Source organism: Ovis aries, chromosome 4 (assembly GCF_016772045.2).
Source record: "Ovis aries strain OAR_USU_Benz2616 breed Rambouillet chromosome 4, ARS-UI_Ramb_v3.0, whole genome shotgun sequence".
Taxonomy (NCBI): domain Eukaryota; kingdom Metazoa; phylum Chordata; class Mammalia; order Artiodactyla; family Bovidae; genus Ovis; species Ovis aries.
The window spans coordinates 82,895,225-82,909,203 of record NC_056057.1 but is presented as its reverse complement, the minus strand read 5'-3'; the positions used below and the strand labels follow the sequence as shown (position 1 = coordinate 82,909,203).

Here is a 13,979-nt window from a genome sequence, read left to right as displayed (position 1 = left end):
TTTGCTGCACGTCCTTTTTTGCCAGGATCTCCACCCATTTCTGGTGCTGTAAAATCCCCACTTTAAGAGCTTAAAGCAGTTTCAATAAACTCATCCATTCTTTTCTCTCTATATTTTGATATACTACACTTCCAACCGTAACTATTTGTTTTCATTAGACTGGGCATCCTTTGAATGGACTGTGTTAGCGCAGAGTTGATACTCAGTTGGAGGGTGGGGAGGCTGGAGAAGGGAGTTAAGTATCAAGAGACAAGACTGTAGCTGCTAACGGATGTTAAGTCTAACGATCTTATTTCGAACCTGTGGATGGATTAAATAAAGCAAAAGATTTAGTGGAATTACTTCCAATTTAGGTTCCCAAATTACACGATGAGGCTACGGGTTGATCTCAATGCCACACCAGACATCAGAGCCGCAGTGTCGTAGGAGGCTCGGGAATCCCAGGAAAGGATCCCAGACTATTCGCCGATGCGAGTTCTCCACGGATCAGCAGGAGAATAGGAAGCCCAGGGCGGCCACCAGACCCTCCAGCCAGGCAGGCGACTGACTCATCTCCCGGGATTCGGCCCTCGACGAGCCACGTCGCCGGCTCCACTCGGGAAACCCCGTTCACAAAAAAGTTGCCTCCACCCTAGGACACCCCGGGAGAAGGGGCTGCCCTCTAGAAGCAAGATGGCGGCCTCCGCTCTTCCCCCTCCTTCCAAAAACCCCTTCCTGGTCCCCAGAAGAGAGACAAGGACGTCGTGGCGCCGAGATCCGGGAAACTCAGCGAGGCCCGCGGCCACTCCCGGGCCCCCGGGAGGTGACTTCACCTCGCCAGCGCAGAGAGCCGGGGGTGGAGCCGCCGTAAAGGCCGTGAAGCCCGCCCTCAACACTCAGAGAGTGGACACAAGAGAGCCCGCGCCCTTCGGCCATTGTTCTCCAGCCCCGGCCCCCCACCCTCCTCTCCGCTCGCAGACAGGAAGTTGCTTCCCAGCCGGCTCCGCCCCACTCCCCAGCGCCCCGGAAGTGATCGGCGGCAGCTGCTGCAGAGCGGCCAGGAGGAGGGTGGATCTCCTGAGAGCGGAGCGCCCGGAGTCCTCCTCCACCTCCTCCTGCCGCCCAGGCTCCACCGCCGCCTGTCGGACTCCTTTTGCCGCTCCCGGCGCGGAGCCTCCTAGACTACAAGAGCGGAGCACTATCCGGCTGGAGCCAGCTCAGCCGCGGCTTCCGGAGCCCACGGGGCTGCTGACCGGCTTGCCGTGCAGGTGAGCGGTGCCCACCCGGGCCGGCCCGGGAGGGGTTGGGGCCGCCTGGGCGGCGGCGGGGGTGTGTCTGGGCGGCGGCGATCCGAGGCCCAGACGCAGGGCCCGGACGCCGAGATTGCACCTCCCGCGTTCTGCCCGGGAACCAGCTGCGGGACGAGCCCGAGCTGGAATCCGGGGCGCCGTGTTCGCCGCTGTGTGGGCTAGTGCACCTCCTGAGAGCGGGCGGTTGCGGCGGGGTCCCCCGAGCCCGGCACCCCGTTGAATTGGCCTCGTCGGAAGGTCACCCTGCATCTCTAGCCCGCCGCGCCGAGGTCCCCGCCTGGGCGGTGCCCGCGACCTGGGGGACCCGACGCCGCAGTCCCCGCGCCTCACTCCGCCCCTCTCCCCTCCTTCCCTTTCTTCCACTCCTTGTCTGTTTGCGGGCAGTTGCTTTTTAAACATCTCTGGTGGGGTTTTGTGCCAGTTAAAGGAACGGGTTTTACAGGTCGAAGTCATTAGATGGTCCGCACTGAACTAAATAGCCGGTCCTGGGCTCTTGCACAGGTTTAGCCAATAGTCAGGAATCAAGCCTCTGAAACGAGGACGCGATAAGGGTGTTTTGAGCAAGGGGGTGTTTCCTCCGTGGTTCGTTCTAAAGGTTTTCCAAAAGTGAAAGATGTGATGTGTGTGCTCCAGGCTGGGTATGTGTGTGTAAGTGGGCGGAGGTGACGGCGCAGAGAGGTGGCAGTGTTGTTTCAAGGTTTAGGGAGAATCAGGGAGTTGACTGGCCTTTTCTTGGGAACCTGAATGTCCAGACTTGTGAGAGCTCATCCAAGTGTCGTTGACGTTGTTTGAGAACTCCAGGACCACGCCCTACCTGTCAAGCTGAAAAGCACCTAATTTACGAATTGTGTCGGGAGCGGGGAGGCGGGGAGAAGATCGTTATAAAATATGTGTCATGAGTTAATTCTTGTCCTGGAAATAAATTCCGACTTTAATCATGCTCCACATATTGAATAACGCATTTCATTAGTAAACTCATTTCCACTAAAGGAAAGTTATTCCTCTTAGTGTATTTCAGTGTGTCTTACTAGCTTACGTTTTTGTCTCTATTAATGCAATATTATAAAATGACTTGTGATTCTTAAAACATTATTTTTAGTTTTTGAATGTCTTCAGGGTCAGAGTCATGTCTCTCATCCCTGTGCTTACATGGCATGTGCCCAGAATATAGAAGTTATTCACACAATTCTTCACCGAGTGAATGAATGTGTAGGTGATCTCACAGTAGCCTTCTAGTAGTCATTTATTTTGTTGGGCTAAGGTGTTTTGTTTGTTTGTTTGTGTTTTTGTTTCAGTTTTGGGGCACATGCAGATTTTGCTTTGTCTTTCCCTTCTGTAGCATGGTCAAAGGACAAATCAAGAAGAATCCTTTGCCATCCTTCCAAAACTATCCTACCATGAAAGATTAAAATTATATTCGGGGTGTTGTGATTGAGCATTATAATAACTTGTATTCAGTCGGAAATGTTTACACTTGAGCTTTTTTTGCCCAGGATTATCAGGATTTCCTGGTGATAGTAAATTGTATTTGGAGTTTGTAACCATACCCTATCTTAATCAAACAGAAAATTGGGAGTTACCACTGTTGGGATAGTGTGGTACATCACAAAATTGCTTATAATGGCTCATTTTTTTTTCCCGTGGATGCATGAAGTCTGACATAACAAGTTCTCTTGTTATGACCTTGACATGACTTACCAATTAGCCACTTTCACACGATTTTTCAGTGATCCAGATGCTGTTCTCCAGTGTGTCTGCTGAGTGTGCAGTCATCTGTATCAATTATTTTGAAGTAATTCTTCATAGGACACTTTCTTTGCAGGGCTTTCAGGGAAAAGGGGCTAATTATAGGAAAGAATATTGTCTACCATTTGTGCAGGGAGATAATTTTTGCCTGTGGATGGTTGGGTTATTTTCACTGTAGTGAGGTTCAGATAAAAAAGCGCTGATACCTTCTTTTCTCTCCAACTGTCTGGTCCTGCGCTGGTTTTCCAAGCTTAGCTTCTGCAGAACAGAAATAAATGTTATCAGTTCACTTCTTGTATCTGTGCGTACCAGTGTAATATGCACGTGTACATGGATTGCAAAGTCAGTTACTTTTAAAATATTGGATTAAGAGGCTGTGAGTATTCATGGGGAAAAGATTGTGATTTTGAAGAACTAGGGAGATGGTTCATGGTTTTCATTGTTTTATGAAGTTTTTCATTTTAGACACTAAGGAGACCAAAGCTTGCAGTTTCTTATCTCAGTGATGTAACCACTGTACAGAGGTCAGATTTCCCTTATTTTAACAACCCTCTTGATAATAGCAGTCCTCCTACATTGACTGCCTGCCAAGCACTGTGATAAGAACTTTACTTGTATTATTTTTAATCTCCACACTACAGGAGGTAACTTTTCCATAGTTTACTAAGGCCAAGTGCAGTTAATTGCTGGAAGCTGGGCCACTAGTGAGTAACATCATCTGGATTTTGAAGTGATGATTGCTGAGAGCATTGGCTATTGCAATTAGTCCTAAAAGACTGAGAAAAAAATTCAATTTTTGATTTAGCTGAGCTTTGAGAAAGCAAAGATACTGATCTCCTCAGTATTCTTGGCCATCAAATGGGGCCTGGGGTAACCACTGACCCTGGCCAGGTGGCTTCAGACAGCAGCCAGTCTTCTGTTTATGACCTTTCATATGTTATCCCCTTCTGCATGTGCCATGATGAAAAAATGGTTGGGCATTGTTCATGTAAGTGACCTGGGAGAGTAAATTATTAGGAACTCAACTTTGGTGTTTGATGATTACATTTTACCTTTCAAGTAGCGGAATAGTCCCTATTTGAGAAGACTATTGGAGGCTTGTTTGTAGTGACCTTCCTGAAATCTTGTGTTTTAGCTCTTTCTTGGACCGAAGGAGATACGAGAACTTATACTCCAGCCCCCATTAGTAACAGTTATTCGTTTTGTTTTCTTTAGCTCTAAAACATCTTTCTTACTACTTTATTGTGCTCATAAGGATTTGGTTACAATATAGAAAAAATTAAATTAAAGCTCCAAGTTCTTAAAGATGTTTGAATAAATTATAGAAAAGAATTTGTATCTTTGACTTATTACATCTGCAGGTGAAAACTTAATTTCTCAACATCAGCGGGTATTCTCTCTGATCCAAAAAGCAGGCTTCCATAAAATATATTAGTGTTCTTAAAATACACCACAACTAGAGTCCTGTATCAAACTCAGTAGACAGACATAATGCTTGACACACATAATCTCTTTGAAGTCTGGGATCCAGTTTCATTGCAGAATTCACTTATTGAAACTAAATATCAGGGTTTGTCAATGTCGTCTTGGAGAATAAAACACAGCAAGATTATGAAATGACTTCTACCCCCAAATACATTGTGAAGGTGGGGCAAAGATCCCCAGTTTCTAAACAGATCATGATTGTAGTCTTCTAAACCACAGGATCTCTGCCTTCTTGTGCAGTTGAGAAGCTAGCATAGTAATCCGCTGAAAATGAGGCTGCCCACTACTGAGTGATTCAGATGCGTTAGGTCTGCTGCCCTGTCTAGATCTATTCTGGATTTTTATAGCAGCCTTTCAGCCTCTGACTGGGGGCTCCCCGCCCAGTCTTTTCTCCACGGTTTGGGGGTTAGAGCATTCTTGATATTCCCATGCTTAAAACCCTTTCACACCTCCTTCTTGCTAATTAAAAAAATACAAATTCCTTTTATCCTTAATTTCACATATAAGTTTAACTTATACCTCTCCAAAAATTGTATCTTGATTCGATTTTTTTTCTCTCAACTCCATCCCTCAAAACAACACACAAAAAAACAACTTTCAAGACTGGGCTAGTTACTCCCCTTGTGATCTGCCATAAAATCTACCTTATACTACTATGGACAGTGCCTTCATTAACCTATTATAAATTTTGTTGACCACAGTCTATAGTAACCTCATAACTACAGGTACCCATGCATTCTTAAAAGCCTACACAGGACTTTGTCAGAAGTTCCCAAACTTCCTCAGTTCTTAATGATATCCTTATTCCTGGTGGCTCAGATAGTAAAGAATCTGCCTGCAATGCAGGAGACCAGGGCTTGATCCCGGGGTTGGGAAGATCCCCCGGAGAAGGGAATGGCAACCTACTCCAGTATTCTTGCCTGGAGAATTCCGAGGACAGAGGAGCCTGAGGGGCTACAGTCCATTGCGTCACAAAGATGTGGACAGGACTGAGAGACCAACACACTATACTGCAAGTAATATCCAGTATCTTTCAATTACTGGTGATGTTATAATGCTAATCTTTGTTTCTTTGCATTGTTGAAAGCATATCTTCAGGGTAAATGCATATGTAACATTTGTTAGGTTTGCCAAATTTTTCTTTGTAGGATTGTAGTATTTTGAATTCCCACCTGTGATATATGAGTACTGCAGCTTCTGCTAATCTGAAAGATGAGAAATGGTATCTCAGTGTAGTTTTAATCTGTATTTCTCATATTACAAGTGAATTGAACATTTTTTTCATATGTTTAAGGGACATTTTTTTGTATGTTTAAAATTGTTCACATTATTGACTCACTTTCTAAATAAATTTTGGTCTTTTCTCCTCAGAGTTTAAAACTTCTTTATATTTAAGAATATTAGTCATTTAGCTTTGCCATATATTGCAGATACTTTGCCCAGTTATCTTTTGGCATTGCTAGTGGTACATGGGATTTTTTTTTTCTTTTGACTTGCAAAACTTTGTTTCTGGGTAATAAAATATATTAAATTTATTGCATCTAGGTTTTTAGTCATAGTGAGCCTTTTTGCTACCCACAGGTTAGAGAGGAATTTAGCCATGCTTTCTTCAGTACTAATACAGTTTTATTTATAATATAAAGAGCATTCAGTTTTGTGATCCATTTGGAGTATATTTCTGTTTTGATGTAAGGAATGGGTCTAATTTTATCTTTTCCACATGACTTTCCATTTGTTCTAATGCTACTTTTAAGAAAAAACTTTGCTCCCTTTATCATGTACTCGATTTCCATATGTAATTGGGTGTGTTTCATTCTTTTGTATGTCTGACTATTCCTGTACCAGTAAGTACTACACTGTTTTAATCATAAAGGCTTTGTATATGATTCAATATCTGGTAGGGCTAGTTCCCCATTATTGCCCTCCTTCAATGTACTTTACTAGTCTTGCATGTCTTTTTTTTTTTTTTTTTGAACTCTGGCATCAGTTTGTCTAAGTCCATTGAAAAGCTCACTATTTTTATTGAGATCTCATTAAACCTACTATTTAACTTAGAACTGATCTCTTGATGATGTTGGAACACCTTTAATCTTAAATAAGCGAAATCTTTTCATTTTCTTAAATCCACTATTTTGTCTCTGCAGAATGATTTATATTTACTTTACATAAGTTTTGAACAGTTCAGGTTTATTCCTACGTATTTTGTCTTTTGTTGTTACTATTATAAACAGAATTTTCTTATCCATTGTATTTTATCATTGCTTCTCTTTGGCCCAGATACACAGTTACTTGTTGTTCAGTAACTCAGTTGTGTCCGACTCTGCGATATATAGTTATGTCACCTGTAAATAAAGGTTTTATCCTTTTCTTTTCCAGTGTTTATATTTCTGTTTGTCATATCTAATTGCTTTGATTACTATCTCCAGAACAATGTTAAATAGTGGCGTTAAGAGTGTCTTTGATAGAGATGCTGATTGTTTTATTGTATTATCTTCTCTGTGCATGTACAAAGATAAACATTACACTAGATATTAATTTAACTATGGAAATTCCTTGCAATGACTACAGTCCTTCACTATTTCTGTGATACTAATGTCGGTAGATGTCAGATGCAGGAAGCTTGACTTACCTAAAGGGCAGCAGCGAAGTGTAATGATAGTTGAGGTGAGGTACTGATCCTTAGTTTCCCAGTTCATACAACCATTCCTAAGTTCTGTTCCTGCCTCTCCATGTAATTCTTCTGAGCCTCATTGTAATCTTCACTCAGTGAGTCATGGGTGCCACAGGTTAAAAGCATAAGGCAAGTCAGACTTGTAATTAGATGAGTTTACCCATGAAATTAAAAGATGCTTACTCCTTGGAAGAAAAGTTATGACCCACCTAGATAGCATATTCAAAAGCAGAGACATTACTTTGCCGACTGAGGTCCGTCTAGTCAAAACTATGGTTTTTCCTGTGGTCATGTACGGATGTGAGAGTTGGACTGTGAAGAAGGCTGAGCGCCAAAGAATTGATGCTATTGAACTGTGGTGTTGGAGAAGACTCTTGAGAGTCCCTTGGACTGCAAGGAGATCCAACCAGTCCATTCTGAAGGAGATCAGCCCTGGGTGTTCTTTGGAAGGAATGATGCTGAAGCTGAAACTCCAGTACTTTGGCCACCTCATGCAAAGAGTTGACTCATTGGAAAAGACTCTGATGCTGGGAGGGATTGGGGGCAGGAGAAGAAGTAGATGACCGAGGATGAGATGGCTGGATGGCATCACAGACTCGATGGACGTGAGTCTGAGTGAACTCCAGGAGATGGTGATGGACAGGGAGGCCTGGCGTGCTGCGATTCATGGGGTCGCATAGAGTCAGACATGACTGAGCGACTGAACTGAACTGAACTGATCCATGGGGTGGCCCATGGTACACAAATATGGGGTGATTGTGGGCATGTTTGTAGGGTCCATTTGGCCTCCAGAACTCATTTGTAAATGACCTAGGCCTCTGGCTGCAGGTGTGTGTTGGTGTGGAATCAGATGCTGGCACCCTGGGCACATCCCATTCACATGGCAGCTGTGGACACATACCAGTGCTCAGTCTCCTGTGTTCTGGAGAACACGTGCATTTCACTGCTATCGACTTCACCCAGAAAGTTCAAGTATCATGTTTTCTGTAGATTCTTATACTTTCAAGATTGTCTAGGTCCATTTTGTGAACTTGCAGTCCACATCTCATTTCCTGTTTCAGTCATTCTGTTTCCTTTCCCGGGAGTGCAGGGTGATGGGATATTTATTAATTTCTTGTCCCTTGTGCTTCCCTAGAAGTCCCCTCCAATCCCAGTCTGTGACCTGTAAGTCCATCTTTGTTGTCCCAGAAATGCTGGTAGGTCTCTAGGTTGAGGAGCTCTCACCCCCCAGGTAAGTACTGTTGGTCTGTGGCCAGTTGTCTGTCTCCACTTTTTCCTGGGATCTATGTTGCCTTTTTCTCTCTGGGTCTTGTTGCCTCCTTAGTCGACAGTTCAGCCTTGGGCAGGTGGTGGTTGGGGGCTCTCCTGCCTTGAAGATCCTCAGGTCTCATCCTCTGCTACATGCTGCTACCCTGATATCTGGGCTTGCAGTTGGCTGATCTTTTCTGTTCTCTGTTTTTTGCCTTATTTCCCCTTCCCTCATCATTTTAGTCTGAGGACATTTCGTCTTCCTTCATCTTTCTGCCTAAAACACTTCCCTGTGACAGAAACTCCCTGTCCTCTGAGATCCTAAGTGTCTGGGGCACCAGCCCTAGTCCCTTAGTGCTTGGACTGTTGGTAACTTTACGACTACCCTGTCAGTCTCTGAGAGCTCCCTGTTTCCTGTGTCTACACTACAACTAAAATAATTCTCTATATCTGTTACTTCATTTAATCTTATTTGCTGAGCTTTCTTGATCCCTCAGAATAAAATAAAACTCGACCATTTGCTCTATCTTTTCTTGTCCTTTGCTTTGGCCCGGATCATTAAACTCACCCTTGTTTGTATGTTTTGTTAAAGTTTATATATATATATATATATATATATATATATATAGTATATATGTATTTGGTTACAACTGTTTGAACTTTTTGCACATTCATTAGTCATTGATTTTTTTTAATCCTGTCAACTGTCTTTTTATGTCCTTTGCTTATTGGGGTGGGGATGGGGAGGCTGGTTTTTTTTTTTTAATGATGAATTTGTCAATTTTATGTGGTATAATTCACATACTAATAAATTTACTTTTAAAGTGTTTAATTCAGTGCTTTTTTTTTGAACTTCCCAGGTGAACAGTCCTTTTGATTCATTACAGGATTCCTGTCTTACATTACTGTGTCTGAATTTAAGCCATTAAAACTCTAAATTGTTTAAAAGAACACTGTTAACAGATTGTGGTATAGTAAGTAGAAAGACGAAATACCCAAATTAGAGTGCTGAAAGGGAATTATTCATATTGAACACTGACAGTGCTTTGAAGAATTGTTTGTACAGTGTTGACTACAAAATTGAGGAAATCCAGTTATAGACAGGAGTGATCAAATAGGATGCTAGATTTAATTCTGTGTTTCTGTTCTGGAAAGGTACAAAGTGTTAAGTGACTAAATTTTTTTAAATTGACACTTAGCACTTTTGTGTATGTGATTTCATTTGATCTTTGTATCAGCCAAAGAAATGACAGTATACCTCATCTCTGCCTCTTTCTGAAATGCACAGTGAACTATATCAGTGAGTCCTATTACATTTGCATTTTAAAATGAGAGTGCTCCATGAAAAGATGTTCAGTGTCACCATTTACTAGCGACATGCAAATCAAAACCACAGTGAGATATCAACTCACACCTGCTAGAATGACTTTTATCAAAAAGGCAAGAAACCACAAGTGTTGGCAAGGATGCAGGAAAAAAGGGGATCCTTACACACTGTTGGTTGTTGTTTAGTCACTAAGTCGAGTCTGACTCTTTGCGATCCATGGACTGCAGCACTCCAGGCTTCCCTGTCCTTCACCACCTCCCAGAGTTTGCTAAACTTCATGTCCATCAAGTCAGTGATGCCATCCAACCATCTCATCCTCTGTCATTCCCTTCTCCTGCTTTCAATCTTTACCAGCATCAGGGTCTTTTCCAATGAGTTGACCCTTTACATGAGGTGGCCAAAGTATCGGAGCTTCAGCATCAGTCCTTCCAATGAGTATTCAAGGTTGATTTCCTTTAGGATTGACTGGTTTGATCTCCTTGGTGTCCAACGGACCCTCAAGAGTCTTTTCCAGCACCACAGCTCGAAAGCATCAGTTCTTTGGCTCTCAGCCTTCTTTATGATCCAGCTCTTACATCCATACTTGACTACTGGAAAAACCATAGCTTTGACTATATTCACCTTTGTTAGCAAAGGTTTGTTGCCAACAGATTTCTCTGTTTTTTAATACGCTGTCTAGGTTTGTCATAGCTTTTCTTCCAAGGAACAAACGTCTTTTGGTGCAGCCACTATCAAAAATAATATGGACACTCCTCAAACAGTCTAGAAGAGAGCTACCATATAATCTAGGTGTTCCACTTCTGGGTATTTATCCAAAGAACAGGAAAACACGAATTCAGAAACACGTATGCACTGCTGGGTTCATCACAGCCTTATTTATGATTGTCAAGGTTTAGAAACAGCTTCCGTGCCCATCAGCAGATGAATGGGTGAAGAAGATGTGGTGTACGCAGACACAGACACGTATGCAGTCACACACAAATACACCACAGGATACTACTCAGCCATGAAAAAGATGAAATCTTGCCATCTGTGACAACATGTACTTTGAGGCTAAGTACTATTATGCTAAGTAAAATAAGTCAGAGAAAGATAAATACCTTTTGATTTTACTCATGTGGAATATAAAAAGAAAAAAAAAGTGAAGAAACCAAACTAAAGCAAATACAGAGAACAGAGTACTAGTGATCAGGGCAGGGGTGAGGGCAAAATAGATAAAGGGGATAAGCTGTGTGGTGACAGATGGAAAGTAGATTCTTGGTGAGCACATTGTAGGATACAGAAGTAGAAACATACGTTGTACAGATGAAATTTATATAATGTTGTAAGCTAATATTACCTCAATAAAAACAGTGTTTAAAGAGAGAATATAAAATGAGGAATCTTTTCCCCCAACTTTGTGCTTTGAAAGATTTCTTTTTTTTAATTGAAGTGTAGTTGATTTACAGTGTTGTGTTAATTTCTGCTGTACAGCAAAATAATTCATATATATATACATATATATATACACACACATTCATTTTTTATATTATTTTCCATTATGGTTTATCCCAGGACGATGGCTATAGCTCCCTGGGCTATACTGTAGGTCTTTGCTGCCTTGAAAAGTTTACAAAAAAGTTAATAAGAGTACATTGTTAAAAGCCAGTAGTTACTAATCGCTTTATATTCACCAGTTATTGTTTTGCTACATTTGCTTTACTTTTAAAGTGTAGATGGTTTTATTTTTCTGAGTTGTTTGAAAGAAGGTTGAAGACATGAAATTTCACCTCTATGTACTTGAGTTTACATCTTCTGAGGATGAAGACATTCTCCTGTATTTCCATACTACTATTGTAATATTTAAGAAAATATGGCAATAATTTCATTATATCATCTAATATCTAGTCCAAGTTCAGGTTTCATTAATTGTCTCCTATCGTCTTTAATAGCTGTTTTTTTCCTGCTGATCCAGGACCCAGTCAAGGTTCATAATTTCTGCTTGCTTATTTTGACTTCTCTAGTCTCTTTTCACTTTTTCTGAGTAACTTTTGAGACATGGTTTACATACCATAAATTCACCCAATTTAGATTTACAGTGATTTTTAGTAACTTTACTGAGTTGTGTAAATCATTACCACAATCCAGTTTTAAAACATTTTCATCTCTTTAGCATAAAATCTCTTATGCCCCTTTGTAGTTAATTCCCATTCTATGAATATACTACATTTTGCTTATCCTTTTACTGGTTGATGGACATTTGGATTGTTTACCCTTTTTGGTTATTGTGAACAATCCTGCTACGAACATTCATGTAGAAGTCTTTAATGGACATATGTTTTCATTTCTCATTGGTAATGTAGAGTGAAATCTCTAGGTTGTGTGGTAGGTTGATGTTTAATACATCATTTTGCATTCCCACCAGCAATATTTGAGAATTCTTGTTTCTTTGCCTCTTCATGAACAATTGTTAATCATGTTTAAAAAAAAAATGTATTGCCATTCTGTTGGGTATAAATAAGTATCTTGTTGAGAATTTAATTTGCATTTCTGTAGTGAATGATACGGAGAAGGCAATGGCACCCCACTCCAGTACTCTTGCCTGGAAAATCCCGTGGATGGAGGAGCCTGGTAGGCTGTAGTCCGTGGGGTCGCTCAGAGTCGGACACGACTGAGCGACTTCACTTTCACTTTCATGCTTTGGAGAAGGAAATGGCAACCCACTCCAGTGTTCTTGGCTGGAGAATCCCAGGAACGGGGGAGCCTGGTGGGCTGCCATCTATGGAGTCGCACAGAGTCGGACACGACTGTAGCGACTTAGCAGCAGCAGCAGCAGCAGCGGATGATAGTGTACCTTTGCATGTGCTTATTATTAGTCTTCCACCTGTTTTCTTGAGTGAAATGTCTACTGAAATCTTTTGCCCAGTTTTTAAAAATTGGATTATATTTCTTATTATGTCTTAAGAGTTCTTTGTGAGTTCTGGATACAGGTCCTTAAGATCTGTGATTTTCAAAGATTTTCTCCTAGAGTGTAATGAAGTTAACCACAAGCCTTGCTTAATTTTTCTAATTTGCCATGTGGCTTTTTGGAGAGTTGGAATAAAAGCTAAATCTTCTGTTCATAATTCTTCCACATGTCTAGTACTGAAGTATTAGATTAATTAAAGACTAATCAAAGACAGTGTAGACCCCTTTAACTTCATTCTGCCATTAAGCAGTGAGAAACTCTTCCTTTCTAAGCTGTAAGAAGCAAATAGAGACCCTATAAACCATTAGCATTCATTCAGTTGTAAGAGTCAGAAATCCAGGTTAGGCTACCTTAAGCACAACAGAAGTGTGCAGGCTTTCTCTCCTTCCCCAGCTCTGCTTCTTTCCTTTTTTGTACTGGCAGACTGTGTGGTAGCCACATTCATCTCCAGATTCATCAAAGAGCCTGTCTCTTGCACTCATTCAAGGAGTAGAGTACTCTGGCTGGCCTGTGTCTCTTGTCCTGCTTTGTAGTCCTGCCCGGATATATAGTCCCATTGTAATTGTAATAGGCGAGAATGGTTCCCACAAGAAGAGGCTGTGCTGGCAGACAAACCATGTTTAATGCCTCTTTAGGGGCAACGGGTCATTTTTCGCTCACTTTTATGAAATTAAACCAAAAGTAATGAATAGGATATTAATATCTGAAGTTTAAGGGGGAAATCACATTTGTTAGCTGATGAAAGTAGCCTTTACTAGTAGCACTTTTTCTTACCTAACCAAACACAGGTGATATTTGGTTTAAACTAAAACATTCCAGGTATCTCTCCTATAGAAGTGAGGGGAGGACCTACATTATCAATGATAACAACTTGATTATTGTGGCTGATTTTTCTGTACTTCTCTTGCGTGTTTTTTTATGTAGTTTTCTTTAGCTCTCTGAGTGGGGGTTATAGCCAACTCTCTTGGAGTTCCTGCATTCCTACAGATTGCTGAAACGCATTTTTATAATTAGTTTCCTTCCTCTCTTCTTTCATTTACTTGGATTCTCAAGCTCTGTCTGTGTCCATATGTTACATGATTCATCTTCAAAGCGTTTTTTTTTCCTAAAGTAAGGCTTGTTCCCAGTTCCTTTTCATGACATTGAGTGTATGGTGATGGTGACGATGCTGTTGATGCAGTTGTGATTTTCCTGCTCAAAAAAGAAAATACTTTTCATCACTCGGAGCATTTCTAATCTAAACTCTTGTCTAGTCATACAACTGAT

At 41.5% G+C, this 13,979-nt stretch overlaps 1 protein-coding gene across 9 annotated transcripts in view; it reads left to right on the top strand.

Annotated features, from left to right (window-relative positions):
• The first annotated feature begins 664 nt into the window (after positions 1 to 664).
• RALA (RAS like proto-oncogene A) overlaps positions 665 to 13,979 on the top strand; it is a 61,542-nt gene continuing 48,227 nt past the window's right edge. For 3 of the 9 annotated variants that reach the window (XM_042249232.1, XM_042249231.1, XM_042249229.1), the window contains exons 1-2: positions 1,039 to 1,247; positions 8,327 to 8,422. Coding sequence is in view for 1 of the 9 variants with exons in the window: in XM_042249228.2 (XP_042105162.1) it covers positions 673 to 1,247; positions 8,327 to 8,399 (648 nt within the window). In the remaining 8 variants the exon portion in view is untranslated. Of the gene's footprint in view, positions 1,248 to 8,326; positions 8,423 to 13,979 lie in introns of all 9 variants that reach the window. The other 6 variants (XM_004008002.5, XM_042249234.1, XM_060414802.1 and 3 more) reach the window with 3 other exon arrangements.